The sequence below is a fragment of the Carettochelys insculpta genome, chromosome 7 (assembly GCF_033958435.1).
Source record: "Carettochelys insculpta isolate YL-2023 chromosome 7, ASM3395843v1, whole genome shotgun sequence".
Lineage (NCBI taxonomy): Eukaryota > Metazoa > Chordata > Testudines > Carettochelyidae > Carettochelys > Carettochelys insculpta.
This window is the reverse complement of record NC_134143.1, coordinates 25,126,794-25,152,895: the sequence shown is the minus strand read 5'-3', so window position 1 is coordinate 25,152,895 and position 26,102 is coordinate 25,126,794. Positions and strand designations below refer to the sequence as shown.

The 26,102-nt window shown below is 44.1% G+C and overlaps 1 protein-coding gene across 1 annotated transcript in view; it reads left to right on the top strand.

Annotated features, from left to right (window-relative positions):
- Positions 1-26,102, top strand: part of CCDC6 (coiled-coil domain containing 6) — a 58,244-nt gene that overhangs the window by 16,577 nt on the left and 15,565 nt on the right. The window contains exons 2-3 of the mRNA XM_075000143.1: positions 13,039-13,188; positions 22,021-22,149. Coding sequence (XP_074856244.1) covers positions 13,039-13,188; positions 22,021-22,149 — 279 coding nt within the window. The remainder of the gene's footprint in view (positions 1-13,038; positions 13,189-22,020; positions 22,150-26,102) is intronic.

Genomic DNA, 26,102 nt, shown 5'->3' with positions numbered 1-26,102 from the left:
CTCGGCCCCTGTGCTGACGTCTTCCCAGCCCCTGTGACTTGCCAGTGTTCCTCCCAGCACCTGCAGCTTGCTGGCATTCCTCAGCCCTGGTGGCATTACCCTGGCTTTCTGGCCCCAGCACTGCCAGCATTCCACTGGCTCCATTCAGAGGTCTCGCAGTTCTGCCTCTCCTGAGCCCTACCTGTGCCTCCCCAGCTGCTCTCCATTAACTGACATACTTGCATATCTGCAACCTCTCAGTCCTGGAGTTGCCTAATATGGAAGAGTTTACTGTAGTATAGAACCCTGGTGTCCAACATGCTAACCACTAGCCAGATGTGGCTCTTTGGCTGGTTACGTGTGGATAGTTGGTTTGAACAGTAAACATTTTCAGAATCATGTGGCTAGTTTGCTGTAGGTTCAGAGCTGGTTGGACCACAACAGCTATAGAAAGTAAGGAGACGCCCATCAAAGAGAGAAGAAAATTGCTTCATGGGAAGCATGCTTAAAGTGCACATTAGTGTTTGTATGTGGGATTTCCCTTCTTCCTGATAAACTGGGAAATGTTTGCAATATTTTTGATTCTGTAAAACTGACCTGGTATTTAATGTTGCTAATTATTGTTGCAGAGTTAAAGACTTACTGGAGTTCTTTCTATTGAATAGTTATTAATAAAAATATTTAACTGAAATTGCTCGAGTCCTTAACTCAAATAATTTTTTTTTGGGTGGGTGGGGGAATTAAATAAAATTGTCAGTGCTTCATTGAAACTGTTGCTCTGGAGTGATGCTGAGAATGAGGAATTCAGTAGGCAGGCTGCTGCCCCAGGGAGAGGGGATAGCCCCAGCCATCTTCTCACGTGGCCCCCATGCTGTGGTGAGAGTGCCCCTCTCCATGGTGGCTGCAGCTCCAGTGAGCACAGCCAAGGAGGGGTGCGTGTTCCCTGGCTGGTGCAGGTTCAGGTTTGTCTGCCCCCTGTACTCCCCAGCCAGAGAGAAGAATGCAACAAAATCTGCATTTTCCCCTTGCTCCCTAATAAAGGGGAACAGCCAGCAACATCCCATACAAATTGGGGCATTGGGGGGTAGCGGAATTAAGCCCCTCCTTGCCCATCCCTAACAGGTGCCTGGGTAGTACAAGGCTCAGGGATGGGGTAGTCCCAGGTGGCAGGTTAGGGGAGAGGAGGCGTGCGTCCCAGCCAACCCCTTTCACCTGCCTGTTATGTTTCTTTTCTGTATGGTTTTATGAGCAGCAATCCCATTCCAGGAACATTCTGTTTTCCTAGCACACCCAAACCCCTACCTTGGTTTTAGTCAGGGCTCTGCAACCACTGACATGCGTGTCACTCATGGCATGCAAGCCTATTTTGGCTGGCATGTGGCAGGAGCAAAGCCCTGCCCCTATTTCCCCCCCATGCCAGAGGGTAGGGGGCAGGGGCCGGGGCTGGAGCAAAAGGCCAGTCCTTGGCAAAACACTTTACGTTCTGGCCTGAGGGAGTCTCATTTGAGAGTCAGGTATGGTCTTATTCTATCAGTTCGTTCATTTCTAACATGAACCTAGTTTATAAAATGTAATGCTTATTTAATTAAGCACAATTCAAGGCTTATTTTCATTGCAGCTTTAGAGATATTTGCTCGACTTCGGAGTTTGTCTTAGCTGGGCCCTATAGGAAAGAATTACTTTTCCTTCCAGCAGACTATCAAGGACCAGTTCAATGGGAAGACCTACTGTTTGTAATTTAACTTTTTTTTTTAAAAAGAAAGGCAACCCAGAGAGATAAGTATCAGAGGGGTATCCACAAAATATTTTTCAGATGTGGGTCTTTGCCCATGAAAGATTATGCTCCAATTAATCTGTTAGTCAAGATGCCAAAGGACTTCTCATTTTTTCCCAAACAGATAAATTATTTAGTGGGATTGGCTTAACAGCTGCTTTTGAAAATGCAAAAACTGGGCAGAAATGTCTTGAGTTTGAAAAGAGCTCCGAAGGATTCAGAAGTGTCAATGTGCTTGTGTCATTATCCAAGCCTCACCTATAGGTGTTCAGTTGTCTGGGCTAGGATTTAGTTGTATATTCTGCACAGCAAAACAAAAGAGTTGAACAGGATTCTGTAGGCAGATTTAGCCCTATGAATAAAGCCCTCAGTTCAGTTAATGATGGTCTTTTCTGACCCCAGCGTAAACTCAGTGCTTCCCTTTCCTACTTGTACTTTCCTCCTCCTAGTGGAGTACCCCAGAGTAGCCTCAGAGACTGTGTTTCCAGAGGCCTGCAAGGGAAGGAGCAGACCTGACCAGAGGAAGTTTTGGGTAGTGTTTGACAAGGGAGGAGGGGGAGCAGGCAGGGAGTCACCATTGGGTCGGGGGATGAAGGGAGTGAATGAACCAGTGGTTGGCAACCTTTGCACATGTGCCAAGAATGGCATGCAAACTCATTATTGTTGGTATGTGAGGGGCGGGGAGCACCCTGCCCTCGTCCCCCTGTGCAGCTAGCAACTTGGCTAGAGTAAGAGCTGGAATCCTTGCTGGCCCCTCTGCAGCATGCTGGGGGGAGCAATCCCTCCACCGCAGCATGGGGCTGGAGTGCGGAGCCGGAGTGTGCTCCCCCCCCGCCCCCCCCGCTGGAATCAGCACTTTAGTGTAATGATGGGGGAAAAAATTTCAGATCCCAGCAAGAAGATGGCCCTTGATACTTTAAACTACTCCTTGATAAAACAGTCATTTCTTTGTGTGTTATATTTTTCATCTTGGTTTTTCTTTTGCCTGTGTTTTATAGCTTTAGTCCTTGTTGCCTAACTTTAGGATTCTCACTGAACAGGCACGATGAACTATACAGTAATCCCCCCCAGAGATGCCATTTCAACTTGTGCTTAACTTGCATTACGCAAGTCGAAATCCAGGGATTCCCAGGAGCTTGCGGTTGGCGGGAGCACAGCTCCTCCTCCAGTTCCCCACTCCAGCTTCTGGCTCCCCCAGCTGGGGAAAACTGGGGAGAAGCCGCTCAGCCACGGCTTCTGGGGAAAGCCAGGCGGACAGACAGCCACGGTGGTGTGGCTTCTCCCTGGCTTCCTCCAGCTGGGGGGGCTGACAGGAGCAGTTTCTCACTCCCTGGGAGGTGCAGCGAGTTAGGAATCGGTGATGTGCTGCTAAGTTTCCTGACTCCCTGCCACTGTGGAAGACAGGAAACTGACCAGCAGTAGTGCACTGGTCAGTTTCGTGGCTCCTGCAAGCCAAGGGGAGCTGGCAACCAAGCTGCTGCCTGGTTCCTGGCTCCTCAACTTGCGCGAAATTTGTGTTATGTGAGGCCCAGGAGCGCAACAGTAGCATAACTCAGGGGTCTACTGTGTAGTAAAAACTATCCAGGCACTGCACGCTATTTAGTGATTTGTGCCTTTAGTCACGAGGCACTGTATAATGCAGCTTGCCTGTAGTGTCTCACCATTTTGGAAAGATCGGGTCCTGATGAACAAGTTGAAGTAATGGATAACAGAGAGTAACTGGAACAGTGATCATTTCAAATAAATAAATTTAGTTTTAAAATTTAAGTGGTCACCTATTCAGAAACACCTGCTCTTCTACCATTGGTGGTGGAATGAAAATTTCATGCCTTCAATGGCTTTTCCTGTGTATGTACCCACTGCACGCTCTACCTCTGAGTTATTTTTCAGGCAGTGCACACTGTATAGTGAAAGTCACACAACTTTAGTCATTCTCACCCTACACAGACAGACAAGTCCAGGCAGGCATAATTTCAGCTTTTTCCTTTGAGGGTGAAAATTATTGCGAGCATCAGGCCAAAAAAAGGAATCTGTCATATGACACAATAAGCATCTCCCTCATGTTTTCACAAGCCATGCAAGCATGGGTGGGACAGTAGGGAAGTATAGACTCTCAGCCTGTTTTAAAAAAAATCCTCGCAGCCTAAGGATTCCTGTTGATGAAAAGGAGGCGTCAGGGCATGCACACAATAATCCTAGATCTTCTACCAATGAGAGCATTTGAACCTGTCCCTTTTCAGCAGAAACAAGGCCTTATTCTGTGGAGTTAATATTCTTTAGGGGTGGAACGTGGAGGGACAGAAGACCACAAAGTATATCTCGGTGTTGGAGATCTGAACAAATCCATTACATAAATTAATGAGAGAGAGACTAAAATGCACACTAGCTTCCATTAGCAGAGGGACTGCATGATATTAATGGATGTGAAGATTGCCTTTCTCAGTACAGTCTCTCAGGTATTTCCTAAGCAGTGTTCTTTGAATACTTCACTAAAGCAGATTCTAGCCTTTTGGTTTAGAACAGTGTTGCTGTGTTCACAGAAGTGCAGGTAGTGTGAATTTCAGCTTGTAAACAAATCTACGTCTTCTTGGGTGGTCTCCTTACCTAAGCCTTATCTCAGGGGTGGGCAGTAATTTTTGGTCAGGCGGGGGCAGGGGGGTGTTCATGCCAAGAATTTAAGTGGCCAAAGTTCATACCCATCCATGATATTAATGGATGAGGTGCCGAGTCTGGGATGCAGGTTTGGGTGCAGAATGGAGCTTGAGGTAAGGATTGGGGTGCAGGGGGGCATGTGGAATCTGGAAATGAGTTTGGGTGAAGGAGGGGATCGTAATCTGGGGCAGGGGACTGGGGTGCAGCTCCAAAAGGTGGTATTGGATGCAGGATTCTGATCTGGAGGAGGGATTCAGAAGGGAGTGCAAGATATGGGAGGGGGTTGTGACCGGGGGCAGGAGGAGTGGCAGGGTCTGGGAGGAGTATGGGTGCAAGGTAGGATTCTGATCTAGAGGCCTAAAGTTTCTGATCTGGAGAAGGAAATGCAGGATCTGGGAGGGGGTAGGGGTGTAGGAGGCAGGCAGAGGGATGGTGAGGAGGGAGGGGCTGGGGTGCCAATGGCAGGTTCTGGTTGGGAGGCACTTGCTGGGCTGCTCCCAGCCAGCAGGTTCCTTAGTCAGGGTCACTGCCTCCATGCCCCTGCATATGGTCAAAGCAGCTGCAAGGGCCATGTGTGTTGCTCTGAATTGAAAGCTGTGAGCCCAGGGTGAGGGGTAATTCACTTGCTGCCTGTGCTGCAGACAGGCAACTCCTGTTGGCTGGAAACCAACCAATGGGAGCTGCTGAGGTGGGGCAGTGTGAGAACACTTTACCCTCTTCCCTGGGCTCTCAGTGTTCACAGATGCACACGTGGCCCTGCAGCCACTCTTCTGAATGCAGAGAGGGGTGGGCCAGGCAGGGAGCTGGCTGAGGCTCCTGCAGGTTTGATCCAGTGGCTTGAGGGGCTGGATGGGCCCACAGGCTGTATTTTGCCCAGAACTCGCCTTATCCAGACTGCCATAGACTGTACTACCAAAATAGTAAGGATGCAGCAGATCCACAGTTTTGTCAAAAGTTAACATATCCCCTTCCGGGTTTCCATGTGGGAACAATCATGATGTTCTGAAAGGTGGTAATTGCAGGAAGAACATGAGAAGCAGAAAATTATATCAAATAGCCAGTTTCTCAGAGAGCTCAGGTCAATACGGTATGGTCTTGAGATTCTGCTCATGTATCTAGATTTACCTCAAGAGAGAGAACACCTCATCCACTTTACTTTCACAAAGGGAGCAAGCTCTACAGTTCTTTACAGAGAAGCTTGCTTCCTGATAACTTGCGCAAGGGCGACTGTACAGTCAGTTTATACCCTTCACATCCAACGTAAACCTGCTGTCTGACTGGCTAAAAATCAGATCTGCATTAGGCATTTATTACATCACCCAGAGTGGGAACTATACCCATAGGTGTTTCCGTCTCCTGGAAAAGACATTTAATCTTTCAGCCGTGGTTTGTTTGTCTCCCACCTGAATCACAAGGTTTCAGTCTTGCTTTCTTGCTGGAAGGATCACAGAGGTGAGGTCACAGATGGCCAAAGGGGTTCTTATGTTTTCTCTCTCCACACCAGAATACGGCAGAAGATCAGCAGAGAAGCAGCACTGACAATTTTGGTAACCCCATTCTGGCCTACGAGGCCTAGATTCTCTCATCTCCTTGACAGGTTAAAAAAGATTTCCCATCTGCTTTCTGTCCAGAAGGGGTCTATTGCAAGAGCTAATCACTATCTGAATTTAGACAGTCTAATTTTAGCTGCATGGTTCTTGAGCAGAGCCTCTTAACTCAAAAGTTTTTTTCAGAGAGGTAACAGCCACAATTTTAGTTACCAGAAATAAATCCAAGACAGCATTTTCAAGGGTCTGACTGGCTAATCAGTTTGTTGCTGCCAGTTCAACTCTGGGCGCTGAAGTGGTGGTGGCTCCTGAGGTATCTGGGATTGCGGTTTCCCCAAAGGTGATGGGCACAAGTGATGTCCCTAAAGTAATTTTTGACAATGGGCTTTCTAAACTGCACTGGCACCAATAATGCAGTTTGTGCATACAGCTTGCCCTCCGAAAGGAGCGCATTTATTAATAAATTGCATTGAAGTAATGAACAGAGTACAACTGCCAGTTCTATCTACTGTTCCTTCTGGCATGGACTGCCCAAATGCAGAAATGTCCAAAGAGTGTTTGGCCTGCAGGAGATGTTGCTGTGATGGAGCTCAAGGTATGATGATGAAGCAGGAAGTGCAGGTGGAGGTGGGGCTGAAGCCTGTGAAAACAAGAAGACTCTCAAAAGATTTTTTTTTCTACTGTGCTCTGTTTTTCTCCTTTGAGCACCACTGGTGGTGCAGAAACTTCACTGCCAGTCTCTTCTCATGCTTCATAGACAGTCTGTGAACTTGGCCTTCATCCTTCTCCCATTGGCATTGCTGCTGCTGTATCCATTCCAGCATATGCACCACTAGTTCTTTTATGCATAACCTTCCTCCTCAGTACGCAGCCTTGAAGAGGAAGCAGGGCCTGCCAAGACACAAGTGAAATTATATTACTCTGAATATTTCAAAAAAAGTTTATCTTCTGTTGCAAAAGTGGCCATGGAACCTCAATGTCAAAAATATTTTTGTCCTGGGGGTTTATTATAGCACAAGAAAATTAATTTCTCCGTCCCGCAGATGCTTCTGAGAGTTGAGCAGAACAGAAAGCTGTCTCATATATATGCTCAGTCCAGTTTATAAAATGAAATTTAACTCTCTACTATATATTTGAGAGAGTTTGTCTGCGTGTGAGTGAGTCTGTCTGTCTGTCCAAGAGGTACTCCTAAATGGTAAGAGCTGGAATCACCACATTGGGTGTATATAGCTTCTTCCTGTCACAACTTACAGCAGGGTTTGGTTGTGCCAGAAAAATGGGATGTACCTAGACTGGGATTGCTTCTTGTAAAACCATGCAGAAAACAAAAAAAAAATCATCAGGCAGGTGGAAAGGGGCTGGCTGGCTGGGGACATGCCTGCCACTCTTCCCCCCACCCCCAGCAACCTTTAGGGAGTTTGGGGAGCTGAAACACCCTCCCTGCCCCCCAATTTGTATGGGAACATTGATGGCTGTTCCCCTACATCTGGGAGCAAGGGGAAGGTGCATAGTTTCCTGCATTCCTTATGTTGGCTGTGGCGTGCAGAGGGCAGACGATCCTGGACGTGCTTCAGCTGGGACACGTACTGCCCCCCCCCAGCCGTGCACGCTGGAGCTGCAGTGGTCAGTCACGTGGAGGTGCTTCTCACCTGGCCCTGAGCTGCTGCACTGACAGAGGGCAGGCAGGGCAGTCCTCTCTCCCTAGGGCAGCCTGTACACTAAACCCCTCCTTCCCACCACCACCCCAGCGCAATGATTTAAACAAAAATTGAGTTACAGACCCGAGCAAGGATGGGTGAATCTTCTAGTTACTTACAAAATTCCAGAGCCCTTTCCCTTTACAAGGGGGAAGAAGGGTGGTTTGTACTGTGGTTTGCTTCCTAGGGTTTTGTGGTCCTTTTCGTTTAATCCAGTTTGTGAAGGACAGAACCGTTCTGAAGAGTCCTGAATGGCAAAGAGATCATCTGTTCTGTGCTGCCAGTTCTTCTGTGAGCTGCTGCCTCAGGGCATCCTCAAACAGCCCCGGAGTGTGAGCCTGGGATATGCTGCAGCTGCTGCAGCTACAAAACTTTCCCAGGAAGTGGCATGAGCACCAAAATCACTTCCTGAGCTGCTGGCTCTCTTCTGGTGCTGCTTGCAACTCTGGTGCTATAAGATTGCCATCCCTGCTCAGCAGATGGCAACATACCATTGTGAGCTTAGTGCTCCGTGCTATTCCCAGTACCTGGGAAGATTTGTACAAGAGGAAGATGGACAGAGTTCTCGGAGGTGGTGGTGTCATCTCTGACTTTGCAGTAGTTGGTTTTGAGGTCTCCACACTGATTGGCAGTGTGGTAGATCCCCAGTGCTCTAGTTTTCTGGCAGATACGGTCCTGTCTGGTACTCTTGTTGGCATCCAACATCTTGTTCACTGCACTAGAGATTATCCAGGATAGTCTGTGTTCCTGTGGCCAGTTAGCAGTGTGCGGGGAATTGGGCTCTATGTAATATAAAATTTTAACTGTGTTTCCAGTTTAGAGGCCAATGTGGGAAGGAAGGGTGAGTCCAGTTCCTGGGAATCAAATGGGTACTTTGGGAACAGAATGGTTGAGAAACATTAGCCCCTGAGGATTGTTGGATAGTATGGCATAATAACCAGCCACGAGTCTGGGAACTCAGGCTTGAGCTGTGTCCACTAAGCAAACAGCCTGGGCTTAGACCTAAGGCCCGGTGGGCAAACTATTTGACATAGACTGATTATTGTAATCTACAAGAGTAAATTTGATTATGGAATGAGAGTTCTGTTTGGAATGCGGACGGTAAATGTGCAACAGCATTCAAAGTTTCATCTCGAATTTTAGACAACTTCAAATCAATTAGCCCAATGGAACCCAGTGTTAGAGAAGGGAATACTAAAAACATCTAAGTTACTGAGTTGTTTTGTTGGAGAAAAATGGGAGACTTTCTATAGTAAAGAGAAATGTATGGGGTTAGAGCAGTGGTTCCCAACCTTTTCAATAACTGGGCATACTTCAGTGAGACAGACAATTCCGTACATCCACTTTTCTGGCTGAATTAGTTGCTGATAAATGTCACATTTACTTGCATTTGCTGTGGTTACAGTCTTACTAGAGAGGTTTGCAACATAGTAGTGCATAGAACAAGCTAAACATCATTGTTTCAGATCCACCATGGAATACACCATGTTGGGGTGGGGGCAGGTCTGGGCGTGGGGAACACCTGGTGGGCCTGGGCTCCCTCTGTCCTTCTTCCCAAGCTAATGAGGGGAACTGTTGATCTGGAACTTCCTCCTGGGCGGTTCTTCTCCAGGCTGGATGGAGAGTGGCGCCATGTCCCCAACTGCCCCATGCATGCCCTGCATGCCCACCCTTAGCCAACCGACCAGCTTGGAGTCACAAATCGCCAGGAGGTGAAATGAAGGAGTGCGGTCAAAAAAAGGTCTGGCAAGTGAACACGTGCTATGCTAGAGATGTTGAGTCATTGCATAACCACTGGACATTTCAGCGGTTACTCGATTATTTGCAGGGGGAGGAGGGCGGGGCTGGAGGAGGCAGTGGCTCCAGAGGGCAGGCTCCCCTCCCCACCAGTCTGTTGGAGTCGGGATGTGGCATTTATTCTATGTCCAAGCTCCAACAGCCCCCCACCCCTCCACCATAGTAGGGAGTTTGGACGGGCTCCCTTTCAGCCTGTTTGAGGCGGGAAGCAGCATTTCAGCTGCCTCCTGGTGCAAACTGGCTCCTGCAGGGTCTGCATTTCCCATCAGGGTGGCTCTGCAAAGAGCCACTGCGGGGGGGAAATTGACGACCCCACGTCAGCTGGAACATAGGCAGTCTTGCTGCTTGAGCTCCAGCTGCTGCAGGGTGTGATGGGGTTTGGGGTTCCCCAAGCTCTGCGCCCCATCTGCAGGCAGGAGTGACTCACTTAGCAGGAGAACAGCGGGTTTATTAGACAACAGAGCACAGTGTTATACAGAGGAGTTAGTGCAGCAGGCAGAGACAGCCAGTCAAATCCAGATTGGGGAGAGGAGGCCCTGAGGGGCCCCCAGAGCCGCAGCCTTGTCCCCTCCTTGGTCTCTGTCTCTCCCAGCCCACACTAACTGCTTCCTAACTCCCAGTTACAATTCAAACCCCTCAGGCTCCACCTCCTCCTTTGTCTCCAGTACAAAGGTGTTACCTGGTCATCAAGGTTACCCTCAGCAGGAGCCCCACACCCTCTGTGAGCCACTCACATACACACAGGTATCCCCCACTTCATCATACAGGGTCACCAATCACCCCCGCACCTCATGGCTGTGCAAAGAGCTGCCATGAGTTGGACAATTCTCTGGCAACCAGTATGTGACGGTACACTGGTTGAAAACCACTGGGTTAGACAATATGAGGTGGGGGGCTGATGTCCTTTTTTAGCATGATCTAGAAGAAGTACCATATTTATCTGATTTCATAGTGTATTCATACATGTTTATCTAATTTCACACAGATGGTCAAATAACAGATCTGAATTTCCTTAAGAAAGGTTAGCTGCAATACCAATCACACTTTTACTGTTAGTACCTTGACTCAAGTGTGTCAGTCACTTAATTATCTGGACTCTTACAACAAAGTTTTATGTGTATGTAATTTTAAATCTTTTAAAGACAGACTTAATAGGGTTGTCTTTTCAATGTCTTTTCAGCATTGGAAAGCAAAACACCAAGAGTGATGGTGTATGTCACTGGTAATGAAGGGAATAGTTTTAAGATCCAGTTTGTGCAGCAAAGGCATCAAAAGCAATCAACTGTTTGACTTTCACATATGTATTTGTTCTCTCTCCTGAACTTCATTGTGTCCAACTTATAGATTTGAGACTGAGCACATGGCTTATTTAAATTCCTTTTTAAAGCTGGTGGTGTTATTTTCTTGAAATACTTGTTAGGTCTCTGATGTTAGGCAGCTTTCACGATGAAAGCTAACAACTTAATATAGCTTTTGTCCAAGAGCTTGCTGACCCTTACACTCAGTTTTTAATTTCTTGGGGTGACACTCAAACATGTTTGTATATTATTATTAATGATAGTGACTCAGACCCTGTCTGAGTATGTCACAACTGTGACACTGCAGATGAAACAAGTATTTCAGTTGTGCCAGGGTGTTATGTTAGAAGTGGGTCTGTCCCACAAAAGCTCATCATCCACTAAATCAGTGGTTCCCAAACTTCTCGGCATCACGCCTCCCCTTCTGATTTTTTGAGAAATCCTTATACCCCACCCACGTTTTCTTCACCATCATCCCACCCACCTTTTAACAAAAAATTCAATTCAGAATTTAAAATAAACAAAAACTTGATATAAAAATAAAGAAGCAGCTGCCAGAACTGACCGTGGCAGCCATATGCCCACCTGAGACCTGTGCTGCAGAGCCACCTGCCTGAGCCCCGCTCCTCTGGGGCTAGCCACCCATCTGCCTGCCAGCTGCCTGTCCACCCGCCGGCTGCCCAAGCCATGTGCTGCTGGGACAGGCTGCCCACCTACCAGTCACTGGCCCTAGCCATGGGGCAGCTGCCCAAGCCACCCACCCAAGCCCCATATTGCTGGGGCCAGCTGCCTGCCTGCCTGCCCAACCCACCCGAGCCCTGCAGTGGTGGGGCCAGCTGCCCACCCATCAGCTGGAGCTGCTTGAGCCCCGCGCTGCCAGGGCAAGCTGCCAGCCCAAGCCACGTGAACCCTGTGGTGCCAGGGCCACCTGCCCAAGCACTGTGAGTCCCACAAGCCAGCTGGCCACCCAAGCACCTCCAATCCCACAAAGCCAGGCACCACCAGCCCACCCCTTCTTACCCCATCCCCCTCATCCGAGCCAGGCACCCCCAGACCCCATCTAACCCCATTCTCCTCCTCTCCCCAACATGACTGACACTCACTCATCTCTGCAGAAGGCAGCTAGCCCCATGTGGGTCTTCACCAGCTGCTTGCTTTTTATAGCGGCTGCTCCAGGTCACCCACATAAAACGGCAGGGGCTGAGAGCCCGATTCAAAGGCCAGCTCTTTCTTCAGGTGGGGGGAATGATGGGGGAAATGGGTCACCTCATGCCCTCCCCTGGAATTTGTTTATGCCCCCTGGGGGGGGGCGCTCCCCCAGTTTGGGAAACCATGTTCTAAATCGTTTTGTTAGTCTTTAAAGTGCTACATGATTGCTGTTTTGTTATGTTTTATCTGATGGTAGTGCTTTGCCTTTGAAAGAAGTTTGAGGAATCTCTGAACAACTTTCACTGCAGATGGTAACCCTCTTAGAAGAGTTGTCTTTAGGGGATATGGCTTTTCTCCAAATAGATAAGAGTGATGTATTATTGTATTCAGCCTTCTGAGAAACTTTCCATTGCAGGTTTACTGAATTTGCAATATATGTTGTGTACTGTGAGGTTGTGCCTCTGTGACAAAAATCCTTCAAGCAACATCAAGTTTCAGGCTAATGTCCTATTAGAATTCTGGTTCTTGGAGTTTTAACTCCCCCCGCCCCCCATGAATGCTAACCTGAAACTGGTATGCCTAAATCCTTACATGCTGCTTCATGTTCTTTCTGGTGAAACTTAAGGATTCTTTCCTGCACAGAAAGCTGCTTGAATGGAGGAATAAGTGGCAGCCAAACTCTGTTCTCTGGAGCTCTGTAGACAAGGGGGTACTGAAGGATGTTGTGATAATTTTTTTAGAAACTCACCTTTTTTTACTGTATTAAAGGTTGATAAAGTCCACCTGTGAAAGAGAAAAGTTGAAAGGTCACCCCCAACCAGTAGTGTGAAGTTTTGTTTTTTATTGTGTTAAATTGTTTCTGGTTATAGGCTAGATTTTTCGTGATGTTAAAAGGTTAAAAAAAAACATACTTGGAGCCAAAAATATGGCTTTCCAAACTTGTTTAAAAGGAAACAAAAGAACAGATGGCATTATGGGAGACAAAATTTCATCGAGGATAATGATGTTTATAAACCTGTACACATTACTTTTGAGGTCCAAGTGACAGATAAAATATATTTTTATACTACTCTAAGATAAAAAGATATAGTTGTAGCTTTCAAATATGTAAACTTCCGATTTTTTGCAATGTCTTTTTTTCACAGCAAGCCAGGGCAGAACAGGAAGAGGAGTTCATCAGTAATACACTGTTTAAGAAGATTCAAGCTTTGCAGAAAGAAAAAGAGACGCTTGCAGTAAATTATGAAAAAGAAGAAGAATTTCTCACTAATGAGCTCTCAAGGAAACTTATGCAGGTAATTGGCTTCTCAGCTCGTATTTCCTCTCACAGACCCCAAATAACAAGGTTCAAGACGATAGTTTAAGCTTTGTTGTTGTTACAGTATTTTCAGCAAAAGGGATGTGGTCAGTTTATCTATAGCTCAAAACTAACACCTTGTAAAGCTTAAAAAAATCTTTTTTAAAAATGTCAGTGGAAAACAAAATTAAACGTTTTGCTAGTGTTTGCAGTGTAGCACTGAAAACTTGGAAGTGAAACAGTTAAACGGTATTTTTATTCACTATACTGAGATAAAAAAGTAATAACATACAACATGAAAAATAAATAGGATTTTAAAAATGCTTTGATTTGTAATATTCTAAGCTTTTGTTGGTAAGGTGGGTGAAGAACCTTATTTACAATATTTGATTTTAAATTAACTCTGCATGTTTGACCCAGATAATTAGATTATTTATGTCAAAATGAGTAGCAGCACTTGAAACTTGGCCAGGAAAGGTTATCCACACTTCTAAAAAAAATTTTGATATTTTTCGTAATTTATGGTCTTTTCTTCTATTAACCATTAAAATAGATGCCTTACTAGTATTTCATCAACACAACTTGAAAATAAGGTTTAATAATGTATTATTAAAAAACTTATTTTGTGTATTCAGAGCATTTTAGACATTCTAATACTGTGATCCTAATAAGGCATATTTAATTGGATAGTGAGAAATACATTGTAAATTACACTATGGCTAATCTCATATGATACCTTCAGTACTGAGCAATGGAAAAATTAGTGGGTGACTTTGCCAGTTATTAGTTGTGTTTTACTTCATTAAGATAAAATTCAGAAGTTAAGGTTCTCTCTATTTTGTGTACGTAGTATTTTCTTCCACTCTTTCTCAGGATTTCTACTAATTTAGTCTCATTCACAAATATAAATGTTCAGAGGTATCCTTTTCTATGAAGACACTAGCAAGCATTGCTGGTGGGAATGGTAGAAGGGGGTATTGAGTATTCTCTTCTTGTCAAAGGAATATATAGTTTTCCTGATAATAAAATTCCTTGGTGCATCTTCAGTGGAATAGCCCTGGAAAACAGTATGATGGGCCAGTGCATTATTTCAGTCAATGAAGATGACTAAACATTTCTAAAATAAAATGGAGATGCCTTGAGCCAAACCCACCATCATTTTGCAGCAAAATAAAACTTCATACAAAATAGCTTAAGTGAAAAAATGCAACTGGATTTAATTGGCTGAAATAGCTTCAAACTGATGTAAACTCTTAATGCACATGAGACTCTTCACATCCAAATTGATGCACCAAGTGCAATTTCTCTATTTTATTTGTAAGTAAAAATTTTCTGTTTCTGTTAACAGTATGCGTCAGAGACTCATTTGCAACATTAGGTGCATATTACAGAATATAAAATAAACTTCTTATTTAAAACTGTCACAAACTGATCACATTTACATGTTGTTCTGTCCCAGCCCATTGATAAGTGTCCTTTGGACTATAGCCCCAAATTAAGGGAAAAATTGACTAAATGCATATTCCATTGTCTCCTAAAAATTTCTGAAGGTACGTACTGTACTTTGAAATGACTCTTAAACATGCTCAAATCTTTTTCTGAGAATAACTTACCATTAGCCTGCAGGAGTTAGGAGAAAGCTATGGCTCATAGACCATCTGGGGCTTTATAGGTAATCAGCCATTTGAACTGCCCTAAAAATGGCTTAGGGACCATGGTTATTGGTCTCTCCCATTTAAGGGAGGTGACCACATCTTGCACTAGGCAACAATTCCACATGGTTTTCCTGGGCAGCCTTAAGGGAAGGTATGGACACCTATAACAGTCAGAAGAAAATTTACAGTCACCAGACAAACATTTTGGAATCCAGTAGTGGAAATGATTTTGACACACAGAAATTAACTGCTTTGGGCAGAGGTTTGATATTACCTCCTCCATGGAGTGAAGGGAGCAATTGACATTCCCCATTTTTTCAGGATACTCTCACCAGCCCCCTATCACTATTTAAATTTTGTCTGGATTAAGATTAATAGTTAACTTTCATCCAATCCAGTAACTATGAAACAGCATGTGTAGAACAGATTACAAGTTGTACCTCCCGCATCTGGATGAGGGGATTTTCTGCAGATGGGGAGGTCAGGCTGGATGCCTAGAAGGAGGGGCTCTCTCCCAGGGCTGCCTTGCTCCCCCCATGCAGCAGTGGTGTTTGCAGTTGCAGGACTGCCAGTGGGGTAGGTGTTCCCACAGCTGCAGCGCTTCCCGTGGGGCTCCCAGGATTCCCCCTCCTGGGGTCCCATGGCTACTCTCTGGTCCTGAAACATCCATTGTCCAGCTAGGCACGGGATGTTGCCATATGAGAGAATTGCTGGATAAGTGCATTTCAACAAATTCATGTTTTAGAAGCACTAATATCTCTCTAGAAACTGTAGTTATATTTATTAGGTGTACGTTAAGTACATGCATTCTAAACTTCAGGAAGCATTGTTATATGTGCAGACTTAAAATATAGTAAATACGTTCTGTTCTCAGAAAGTCAGAAGCGTTAACTACATGCACTCGGTATTCTAGCAAACCATGATCTGGTAATATACTAGAAAAAGAGCAGTCATGCACCTTCATCTGGGAGGCCTGAAAAACAATGTCATGGGGAAAAAATTTTATCTCAAAGAGAAGATTAGTAGAATCAAGGACTTAGTTCACAAGGGGCAAGCCATTGAAGATATCTTCTCTGCATCTTTATTCGGATTCCTTGGAACTGATGGTCTCCTGCAGATCTTGAAAAACTGTTCCCTGGTCCTGGCTGCTACTTATATCTTTGACTAGCAGCATCAGAAAGAAACCAGTATTCTTGCCAGTTTCCTTCTCCTACTGCTTAGCAACAGGGAAGAGCTGGAGCAGCTTAGTATCTACTGGCAGAGTCAGTAAACGTCTGTGATTAATCTTTCAACAGTGAATCAAGTGTAAACTTCATAATTATCAAAACTTAGAAGGCGTCTGTGGTCCCTTTGTGCTGCTCTGATCTCCAGTGGAACTAGAAACTGGCCAAACCTTAGCCAAAGATCCCCCTGATGTATCAGTCACAAGAGCTTATATAGGCAAGTACCTGCACTGCCTTTCTGCTAGCCTCAGTGTTGGGAATGTTCTTTAGATGAAGCTCACTGAAACCAAACGATGGGCAGTTTTGTTTGAAAAAGCCCCACAATAGCCCATAACCTGATATTGTGTGCCCCCTTGGGTAACTAATTTGTTTACAGAATTTAGCTCCAAAAGATAAAATTCGTACTACATTGTATTTACCAGTATTCAGCTTTAGTTGGCAGAGGCCCTTTACAAGTCCCATCAGACCAAAGAGATCAGTTTCACTCTAGCTCTTGGCAATGTAGATGAATTCCTGATGGCCATGTTGTCAGATCAGAATACTTCAGAGTTTTCTATCTTGTTAACTGAAAAATAGTACTGTTTTGAGACCAGCTTTAAGTTTCCCACTACATGAAGTGTAATAAGCCAGGCTTTTTGTTATCTCCAGAGTCGAGTAAGCCCAGGGAGCAAAGGTCATGTGTAATTGTTCAGGGATATTGTGTACATGTGGCTGAGAGTTGTCACGAGAAGATATACAAAGAGGCAGGGGAAAAAAAAAACCCAGTAAATAGTGAACTGGTGTCTTTCTTCCATATGGGATTTCTGTGCTGCAGATGGAATCCTGACCATCTCAGTGGTCCTATTTGCAAGGCAATTCCATTGGAAGGTGTCAGACAGTTAAACTCATACAAAGTCTCTAGGTTCTCTTCCCCCCTCCCCCCAAATTCTCAGCTTTCTCTGAGAACAAACAGCTGGACTTCGGTGCACATTCTAATCTGAAATGATAGGAATGTTAAGACTCCAAACTTTTCACTGAGCTCTACCTTGAGCTGACCTTCAGTTGAATTTTCTAAAATCAAAGCTAACAAGTTCCCAGGCATTTTTTGTTCATTGATAAATTTGAGGTACGTTGGCATACATGAAAGAATTTTAATGTCAGAGGTAGGACTAGTAATATATTCTGCTCACCCAGGTAGAGTTCTTGGCTTCTTACTTTTCCAATCTGTCTCCATATTTCTGCAGAGATAAAATTGTGGCCACATTATGCAATTGCTGACCAGTTGGCAGAGTGATTTTTTTTATGCTGCCTGAACTGTTTCATTGTTGAATATTTGTTTTTCACAAAAAAGGGACCCACACTGCATTGAATGACATCTAGAAAGACCTCCTAGTATGCTTCTAATATATTTTAAATCTAGCTGACTACAAGAGAAGAGACTACAGCTTCTCAGTAGTTTCATAAGAGTGTCCCAGGTCAGCATGCTATTAATCATTGCAGTTATAAAAAAAACATTAAAATTGCATTAGATTTTCAACTGTCACAAAATTATTTTGAAACATTTTAATTACTCCCTAGCTTGATTGCAAATATACACACACTTGTAAATACAGTAAGATAAGCAAATAACTTACTCAGGATGCCAGTCCTTCTCAGACTGTTTTCTTCTGTAGCGTGGCATAGCACAATTTGCTAATTAGTGTTTAGAAGTGATGGATATTAGCCTGTAGTAAAATTGTATACTTGTTTATTGGACTTGCAGAATCACTGTGTTCGGGAGCTTTAAGTAACACAGCATTTGTTTTTGCTGGCAATGTACTGCATATGCATAGTTAGATGAACTATTACCTCAGCAGGCACCTTGGAATGAAGTAAATCCTTCATTATTGGGGGGTGAGGGAAATTTTAATGATACAGGCAACTGACTAATAACAATCATCTTTACAGTCCTTGTTTTTAAATTAAATGTATCCTGTATTTACCTTTTATTTGATCAGGTTCTGCTGGCCAGCCAAGTCTTTGAAAAGTTTGGAAATGTAGGATTTAATTATTACTACTATTACCAATTAACTGCTCCTTTGAGAACTGTGAGAACTTTTTTGCATAATTTCGTTAGATGTGCTTGGTAGAGAATCAGTTATTGCAAATTTTTCCTTGCATGCACCTGTCACACATTTTGAAGTTTCGTGAAATATATTTTGAAAATTAATCTTGCATGTAGTGGGTTGCCCACAGGGATAAATGAGATTTTTACTTGGAACTCTCAGTTCTCGCTTACCCTTTTGACTGTCTAAGTTTAAAAATTAGTGATTCTGCTTTCTTGGTATCCTTACTAATATCACACTTTTTACTAGTTGTTCCATGTTTGGTATCTCTTACATGATGACATTTGGATACTATCAAATGAATAGGCATAATATGTGTAGTCAGGCAAACTAAGTGGGGCAATAAAAATAGATTTGACATCTGACTCCTCTTCTTGACAGTCCTTGGAAAATACTGTATCTTGTAAAAACAAGCTGCCGATCCCTCCCAAATAACATGTTAACTTCAGGATACAAATTAAATTGTTCATTGCATACGGAACGGATATCATTTCCCGATGGCATCTGGGAACAAGGCCTGCGTAGCTTCTCAATTTCAGAAATGTCTTTTTAAAATTCAAAGAGATTGTATCTGTGGGTGAAGACAGAAGGCAGTCTACAAAAATCTAGTTTTTTTTTGTTTGAAACTATATCAGTAGAAATGAGACTATATTCTTGAGAATCAAATGTAAATGTGCATGAAAAATGTGTCTGAATTCAAGAAACTCGTAAGACACCAGGATCACAATAAAAGGCAAAAATAATTTTTTAGATTAATTTTGCCCTAAACCTTCAGCCAGATGTAATACACAAATCAAAGACATTGAGAGTTGAATACTTTTTATTTACATGCACATAAATTTTATATTTGCTTTGTGAGCATATCTGATGGTTTGTCACAGCATGTTTTTGTTTTTTTTTTTAAAAGCAGTCTGGTGCTATAAAATGTTTGTAGTCTTAAATATATGTCAAACCTGCCCATCTTTTTACCTTGGTGCCTTTTTAAAACACCCATTTACTACACACTGCCTGGTGTTTTCATCTTTGAGACAATGTTATGTAGATGACATTTTCTGTTCTCAAGTCTATATGTTGTAGCTGTGTATTTATAAACAATCATCGCGTGTAGTACTTAAGTGCTGCACATATAACTGAAAGCACAGCGACTGTCTGAATATACTCCACCCCTTCCTCAAGACATGGTTTTAATTGAGTGCACGTTTTCTTTGTGTCGGTAAGAGATTTAGCCATCCCAGTTTTCAGCTTTGTTGGGGGAAATTGAGATTGAAATGTCAGGATTAACAACTACTGCACTACTGGTCAAAAGCAAGTAAAAAAGGAGGTGGATGAGCTGAACAATCTGAGGGTAATGTTTCACTTTGTCATGAGAGCATGGTGCCTGGGAGAATACTACCACTACTTTTTGCCGTATGTTATCATGTGGAATCAAAAAACCGAAAAGGAGCAGCTAACAGGAGTTCTGGGGGGAGCGCTGCAGATGAAGGAGAAGGAATTACATAAGTCTGGTTTTTAGTAGTGTATGTTTGTGGTATGATTGCTGCTTGCATGAAAGATACCGTGTGCTGAGCTTGTTTGTTTGGAGGATTGTATGCAGAAGCGAGGAAGCTCTAGGCTGAGAGCTTTTTGACAAAAACGCCCATCAACACTTAGCTAGGTGGCACGGCGACTCCGAAAGGCCTGAGCTTTTAAAAACCTGTTCCTAAGCGACCAGAGGCACTAGCAAATATGAGCAGCTAAAGGGAGTTTTGTGAGGGAGTTTAGAGGGGGAGTTAGATATACTTAATGCTCTTTAAACTACAGCCACCTGATTTAAAAAAAAATAGCTGTAGGAGTAATAAGAGAATGCATGCAGAAGCCCAGCAACAGAGTGGAAGCTATCCAGTTTATTGTATCCAGTGTAGCACCGGCCCTGTGGACAGGTGGCATATGTGTGCATTCAGTGCCAGGGAGTCCCTGGACCTCAGAAACCGTGTGCGGGCTTTGGAGAACAGAGTGGCTAAACTGAAAGAGCTAAGGGAAACAAAGGGCAGGTCTAAACTGCTTAGCTAGAATTACGTATCTGAAATTGACTTATTTGACTCTCTTCACTAAGGAAGGTCCACAGGAGTGTTTCTCCCATCAACCTCCTTTACTCCCCATGATAGCCAGGAATACTGCTTCTGTACAGGTCTCGGCCCTTATTTACAGCATAAATGGAAGGCTCCTGTTCCATGCCTTCCCTCTGATCCTCCCAGAGATCAAACAGGGCAAAGCCAGAGTGATCTTGATAGCCCCAGGGTAGCCGAGGCAAACCTGGTCTCCTTACCTTGGATACATAATCACCAAACCACTCTGGTTCTTTGTCTGGTACCTCACCTCCTCACACAGGGTGTGGGGTGTCTCGGGCAGCCACACATTCAGATTCTCCAGCTCAAGGCTTGGCTAATCTCTAGCTATGTGCCTCAAGTTGTCCTGCTCTACTCGGCCAGGAGGTTTTGCTCAACAGCTGTTGGCAATCTCCATGCAAAACATACACACACAACTGGCAGTGTTTTTCTACACATTTCCCTACAAACAGGTCCATTCCCCTAAACCTGTCTGTGACTACATGCACTACATACACTAAGGAACTCAGGCATTTCCCTTAGCGCTCTTCATGTACGTCTTTTTGCGATTGCTACCTTCTACACTGCAGTTGGTGAGTTTGCTGTATTCACCAACCAGTACCTGGGTTTGATAATAGTGTTTTTATTAAGGAGTAAAAGTGTGATTTAAGTGATTGAAGGTGAAAACAGACAGATCAAACTATTGGAAAAGGTCTGAGTATCTCAGGGATCAGCATTTAGCCATTTCTTGTTTATCCTCATTTGATACCCTGACAAGGAACATACCGAATGAGGCACCTCAGTGCATGCTGTTTGCACATGATATTGTTATGTGCAGTGAGGAGATAAATGGTTTAGGAAAAGATCTGGAAAAAAAAGGGAAATGTGTTGGATAGACACAAGCTTGAATCAATATGGGAAAAAGTGTTTGGTATGCAGTTTTAATAATATGGACAGTGAAGAATTATACATGAAACTAGGTGTTCAGATACCTGAAATTGTCTTTTTGATGCTATCTGTGTTCCAGAATCTGGGGAAATGGATGATAGAATTAGAGCTAGGATAATAGACTGACTCAGATGGAAAGAGATAAGTGGTATAGTATATGACAAGAGGATGCCAATAAGATTAAAGGTCTATAAAGCAATGGTCTACCCAGCTTTAATTTATGAAGGTTAATGTGGGCAACAAAGAAACAAGACTGAATGATGTGTTCCAGAGAAATGTGAATGTGGAGGTAGATGAGTGGGGTAAGCAAGAAAGATCCCAAGAAGAATGTGTGTGTGTTGGAGACCTATTCACAGTAACACCCATAACCAAAACAGAACAAGGTTTGTAAAGTGTGGTTCAAACAACTACATGAGTAAGAGTCCAACAGATAGATGGAAGGAAAAAGGCAGGAACTGATTCAAGCAGTGGGATGTCATAATGTCATGTTAGCAGGTGGTGAGGTAGAGGATATGACACTGAACAGAACACTTTGGATGCTTTCTCCAAGAGTTTGCTCCATTTGATGAGATTAATGCAAGAAAGATTTTTTTTGTCTTTCCTAATGTTTGGAAATATATGCTTCTTTGATCTGTTTTATAAATTAAGCATAGCTTCAAATGTTGCTCTTTAAAAATGTATGTTTTCAAGGTGCCGATGAATGTTAAATATAACTGTAGAGAAGACTTTAATATATAGAACCAGTAAGTGTGGTGTTGCCTATAGTCCTGTGCAATCTTATTTCTAGTCTTATAATTATGTGTTAAAATATTTTCATGTATATCTTGAATTTTTAGCTGCAGCATGAGAAGGCTGAACTGGAGCAGCATTTGGAGCAGGAGCAGGAATTTCAAGTCAACAAACTGATGAAGAAAATTAAAAAACTGGAAAATGATACTATTTCTAAGCAGCTCACTTTGGAGCAGGTAAACATCTATTTTCTGTTCTTTAAAATAAAGTGTTCATCCTAGGTAACAACTTTGGTTCAGATTTTTCTCACTGGAATTAAAATAGTGATTTAGAATACATAAATGTTTTAGGCTCCACATTTGATCCACTTCTTAAAGTCTGTACTTTAGCTAGAGGCCATTGCTTGGTTTTTTTTTACTGTTTTAGAATAGGAAGAAAATATGATACTTAATAGGGCTGTTATAAGGTGTAAAGTGTGGCCTTTTGTGAATGATACTAGTGTTACCATTGTCATTATAACATATTAGCTCACCTATACATGCTTATGTCCACATGCAAGTCCTTGAAGTGGTACACAGGTATTTATGATGAAGCAAGGAAGCGCAGAAAATAACATGAGTAAAATATAACCTGGTCCTGCACAGTTTTTTCTGAAAAACAGATGATTATTATACAGCAGCCACATCTCAAATTGTACATCTTTCCCTTCGGTGTCTGTGCTTCTACTGGAGAAGTTTGAACATCAGGCTGTCCACTTCCCCAGCAGTGCCCCCCACACTGGTGACAGCTGAAAGACAATACACAAAAAAAGCCATTGTGTGAAAGTTAACCCCCTCCCCCTGTATTTCCAAATCCACTTACTTCAACATAATGCTCCAGCATCCACTCTATGACCCTCCTTATTTCCCATCCCTGATATATAAATGATATATGCCTGAGGGGTCATGTTGCCATACTTTCGAAACCAGGGTGTCTTCCCTCAAATGTTGGATGATCCTCTTCTCTGCATTAGGAGTAGCAGTTTAGAAAAAAGAAAAACAGCAAAACAAAATTGATTGAAATGACATTTGTCATCTGTCCACCAGAACTAACACCTGTATGTGCTCAGCTGTGTCTAGAATTGCTGTAGCCTCTAGGCCCATAAGTTGTCTGGTAATGGGGCTGTTGTGAGCTGCTACTCTTCACCACTTTAGACTCTACCTCTTATAGTGCACATTCTGTCACGACACGATGCATGATGGCCCACCCTGCTCTGCCATCACATGTGTAGTCTCTGCTTCACATGTGGGATTGATTCAAGATAGCAGGAGAAACTCTGCTTTCATCCTGGCTTTGTGCAAGGATAAGATAGTCAGTCTGTCTTATTATCTTTATCTTTTCTAAATTATTCCTCAAATGGAGTGGATGTTTTCAAAGAACTTTCCACAATGATTCCGAGATCGCTCTTGAGTAGTAACGGCTAATTTAGTCCCCATCATTTCATACATATAGTTGAGATTGTTTTCCAATATGCATTACAATAAAATCTTTCCTATCCGGCAACCCCTGGACTGGGAGGTGGCCGGATGATTATAAATGCTGGATAATAGAGATCAACGTTGGGATCCCAGCAAGGGGGTGGGGGACCCACCAGCCCTGCACCTGGGAACAGGCTGGGGCGTGAAGTCCTGCTGGCAACCCCAGCAGCTGGAAGCCCAGCTGGGTGGTGGGAGGACCCTCCCAGCCCCACAACTATGAGTCATCTGGAGTGCAGAGCCCTGCCAGCAGCTCCAGCCCTGGGGAGCCATCCAGAGCTGGGGGAACTCTGGTGGGCATGCAGTTCCACTACCAGCCAGGAAACCCTGGGACTAGGAGCTGGTAGGGGTGTGAAGCTCTGCTGGCAGCTCCATCCCTGGGGACGCAGCCAGGGTCACAGGAACTCGAGCAGCTCCATCCCTGGGGACCCAGCCAGGGTTACGGGAACTCGAGCAGCTCCATCCCTGGGGACCCAGCCAGGGTCACAGGAGCTCCAGCAGCTCCAGCCCTGGGGACCCAGCCAGGCTTAGGAGGACCCTGGCAATCCCGGGGCCTGGGGAAATCCGCCAGGTAGCAGTGCTCTGCCAGCAGCCCCAGAGCTGGGAACCAGACAGGGCGGGGAGCCCCGGCAACCCCAGGGCTGAGAGCCAGCAAGGGTGCAGAGCTCCACTAGCAGATCCAGCCCAGGAAACCTGGCTACCGTCCAGGGAACCATGGCAGCCCCAGAGCTGGGAGCTGGCAGGGGGTAGAGCCTTGCCAGCAGCTGCAGCCCTGTGGCCTCGCCAGGGCCAGGGGAACCCCAGCAGCTCTAGGGGTGTGAGCCCCTCCAGCAGCTCGGAGGGAGGCAGGGAGAGCTCTGAGCGGGCTGACCACCATGGGGTGGGGAATTGCTTGTGTGCACTCAGATCTACTCTCAGAAGGGGAGGCGGCATCATGTCTGTGCCAGTTACTTGAGAGTTCTGGTTGAATGAATACTGGATATAAGAGAGATTACTGTAATCTGCATTTATCATCCTTGAAATTCGCCTGCCATTTTGTTGTCTGGTCACCTCATTTTCTGAGAAACATTTGAAGCTCTTCACAGTCTGCTTTGGGCTTTACCATCTTAAGCAGTTTTATATCAAGGAGCATGTATCACACATCTGCTTCAGGCACTGAATATTATGAAACAGATTGAAAATAAAGAATTAGCAATGTGTAATTAAAACATCTGATTTAAATAAAATACTGAATTTCAGCATTGATTTTATGCCCTCTAGTTTGTTGTTCACATTGAAGCTGTCAGCAGTATGTATACTAAATATTATTCTGTTTTTTCTGATTGATCCATAAATGTGGATATATTGAAGTGTTGGAGAACTAGAAAATTAGGCAGATGTAGTACTTGGCAAAATCATGACAATCAAAATCTGGAAACAAATGTTAGACTGAAGCAACTCTCGTAGCCACAAGGTGGCGGTGGTGGCCACTTGAAACTGAAGTGCAGACAAACCAAAATGGATACTATCTTGTTTCACTTCACTTGGTGTTGATTTCAAGCCGTCAAGTGCCCTGGCACTGGAAGCACTTCTCAACCTACATCCCTTGTGGCAGTTATGTGTAAGGAGATACAGCACAAACTTTGTTATCTGGAATACATGGGGAGTGAGGGTTGCTGTTGAATCAGATGTGCCGGTTACTCAGGCTTTTTCACCAAATGCAACAGTGTTTAAGAAATGAAATAACCTTACTTAACGCTACGCTTTATCACTGTCCTATATACACTATTGCAATTTACTACTTTACTGCCTCAGGGTCATCAAACAAATGCAACGTTCACAAATGCTGGAAAATTATGCTGGATAGCTATTAAAATTGTTCTGGATAATGGAAGGGGGGATTGTATTGTTTTCTCTGGCGGATTCCAGTTAACTGAGTTACCCAGGTAGTAAATTGTCAGATAACAAAGCATGTACTATGCTCTTTTTCTACATCTCTATGTAAACACTCTGTGCTGCTGTATATGCAGTAGTAGCCGTGGGACTCCAATAGGTGAGGACCCTTGCTTCTAGCCTTCACTCCACTTGGGAGCCCATTAGAGCCTGAATTGGTTTTATTTGTAGTGTCCGATAGCACCTGAGTTTGTTGGCAGTTGTTGGAATGAAGAAAGTTTTGTTTTTCTCACTTAAGCTTTTTTGAGTTATGTGCTTGAAATATACAAACAATTAACAGGAGAGCTCAGGTGATTAATGTAGTGTGAATAATGTTAATTAAATGATTCAGAGTCTATTGTACTATAATGGCACATAAGAATGCAGTAAACCCTTGATATGACAGACTAATGGGGGGGAAGGGGTGCCCTTTAAAACAGGAAGTCCATCCTGGCTTTGAGCCACCTGCACTCAATGCAGAGAGAGGGGGCTCCTCAGGTTCTGATCCCAGCTGCAGGGGGGAAGCCCAGCAGCAGCCAGGAACCTTGCAGCTGCAGTTATCCCAACCTCAGCCAGTGATCTTGTGGCTGCAGCGATCCTAGACGCATGGGAACGGGGGGACACCTGGCGGTAGCGGTGGCAGCTCTCCCAACCGTGCCCAGGGACCCCGCAGCTGTGGCAATCCTGTATTCTTTGTGGGGGAGAAGATAGCAAACATCCATTATTACTGATGTCCAATAAAACAGGATTTGGTGTATTGAGGT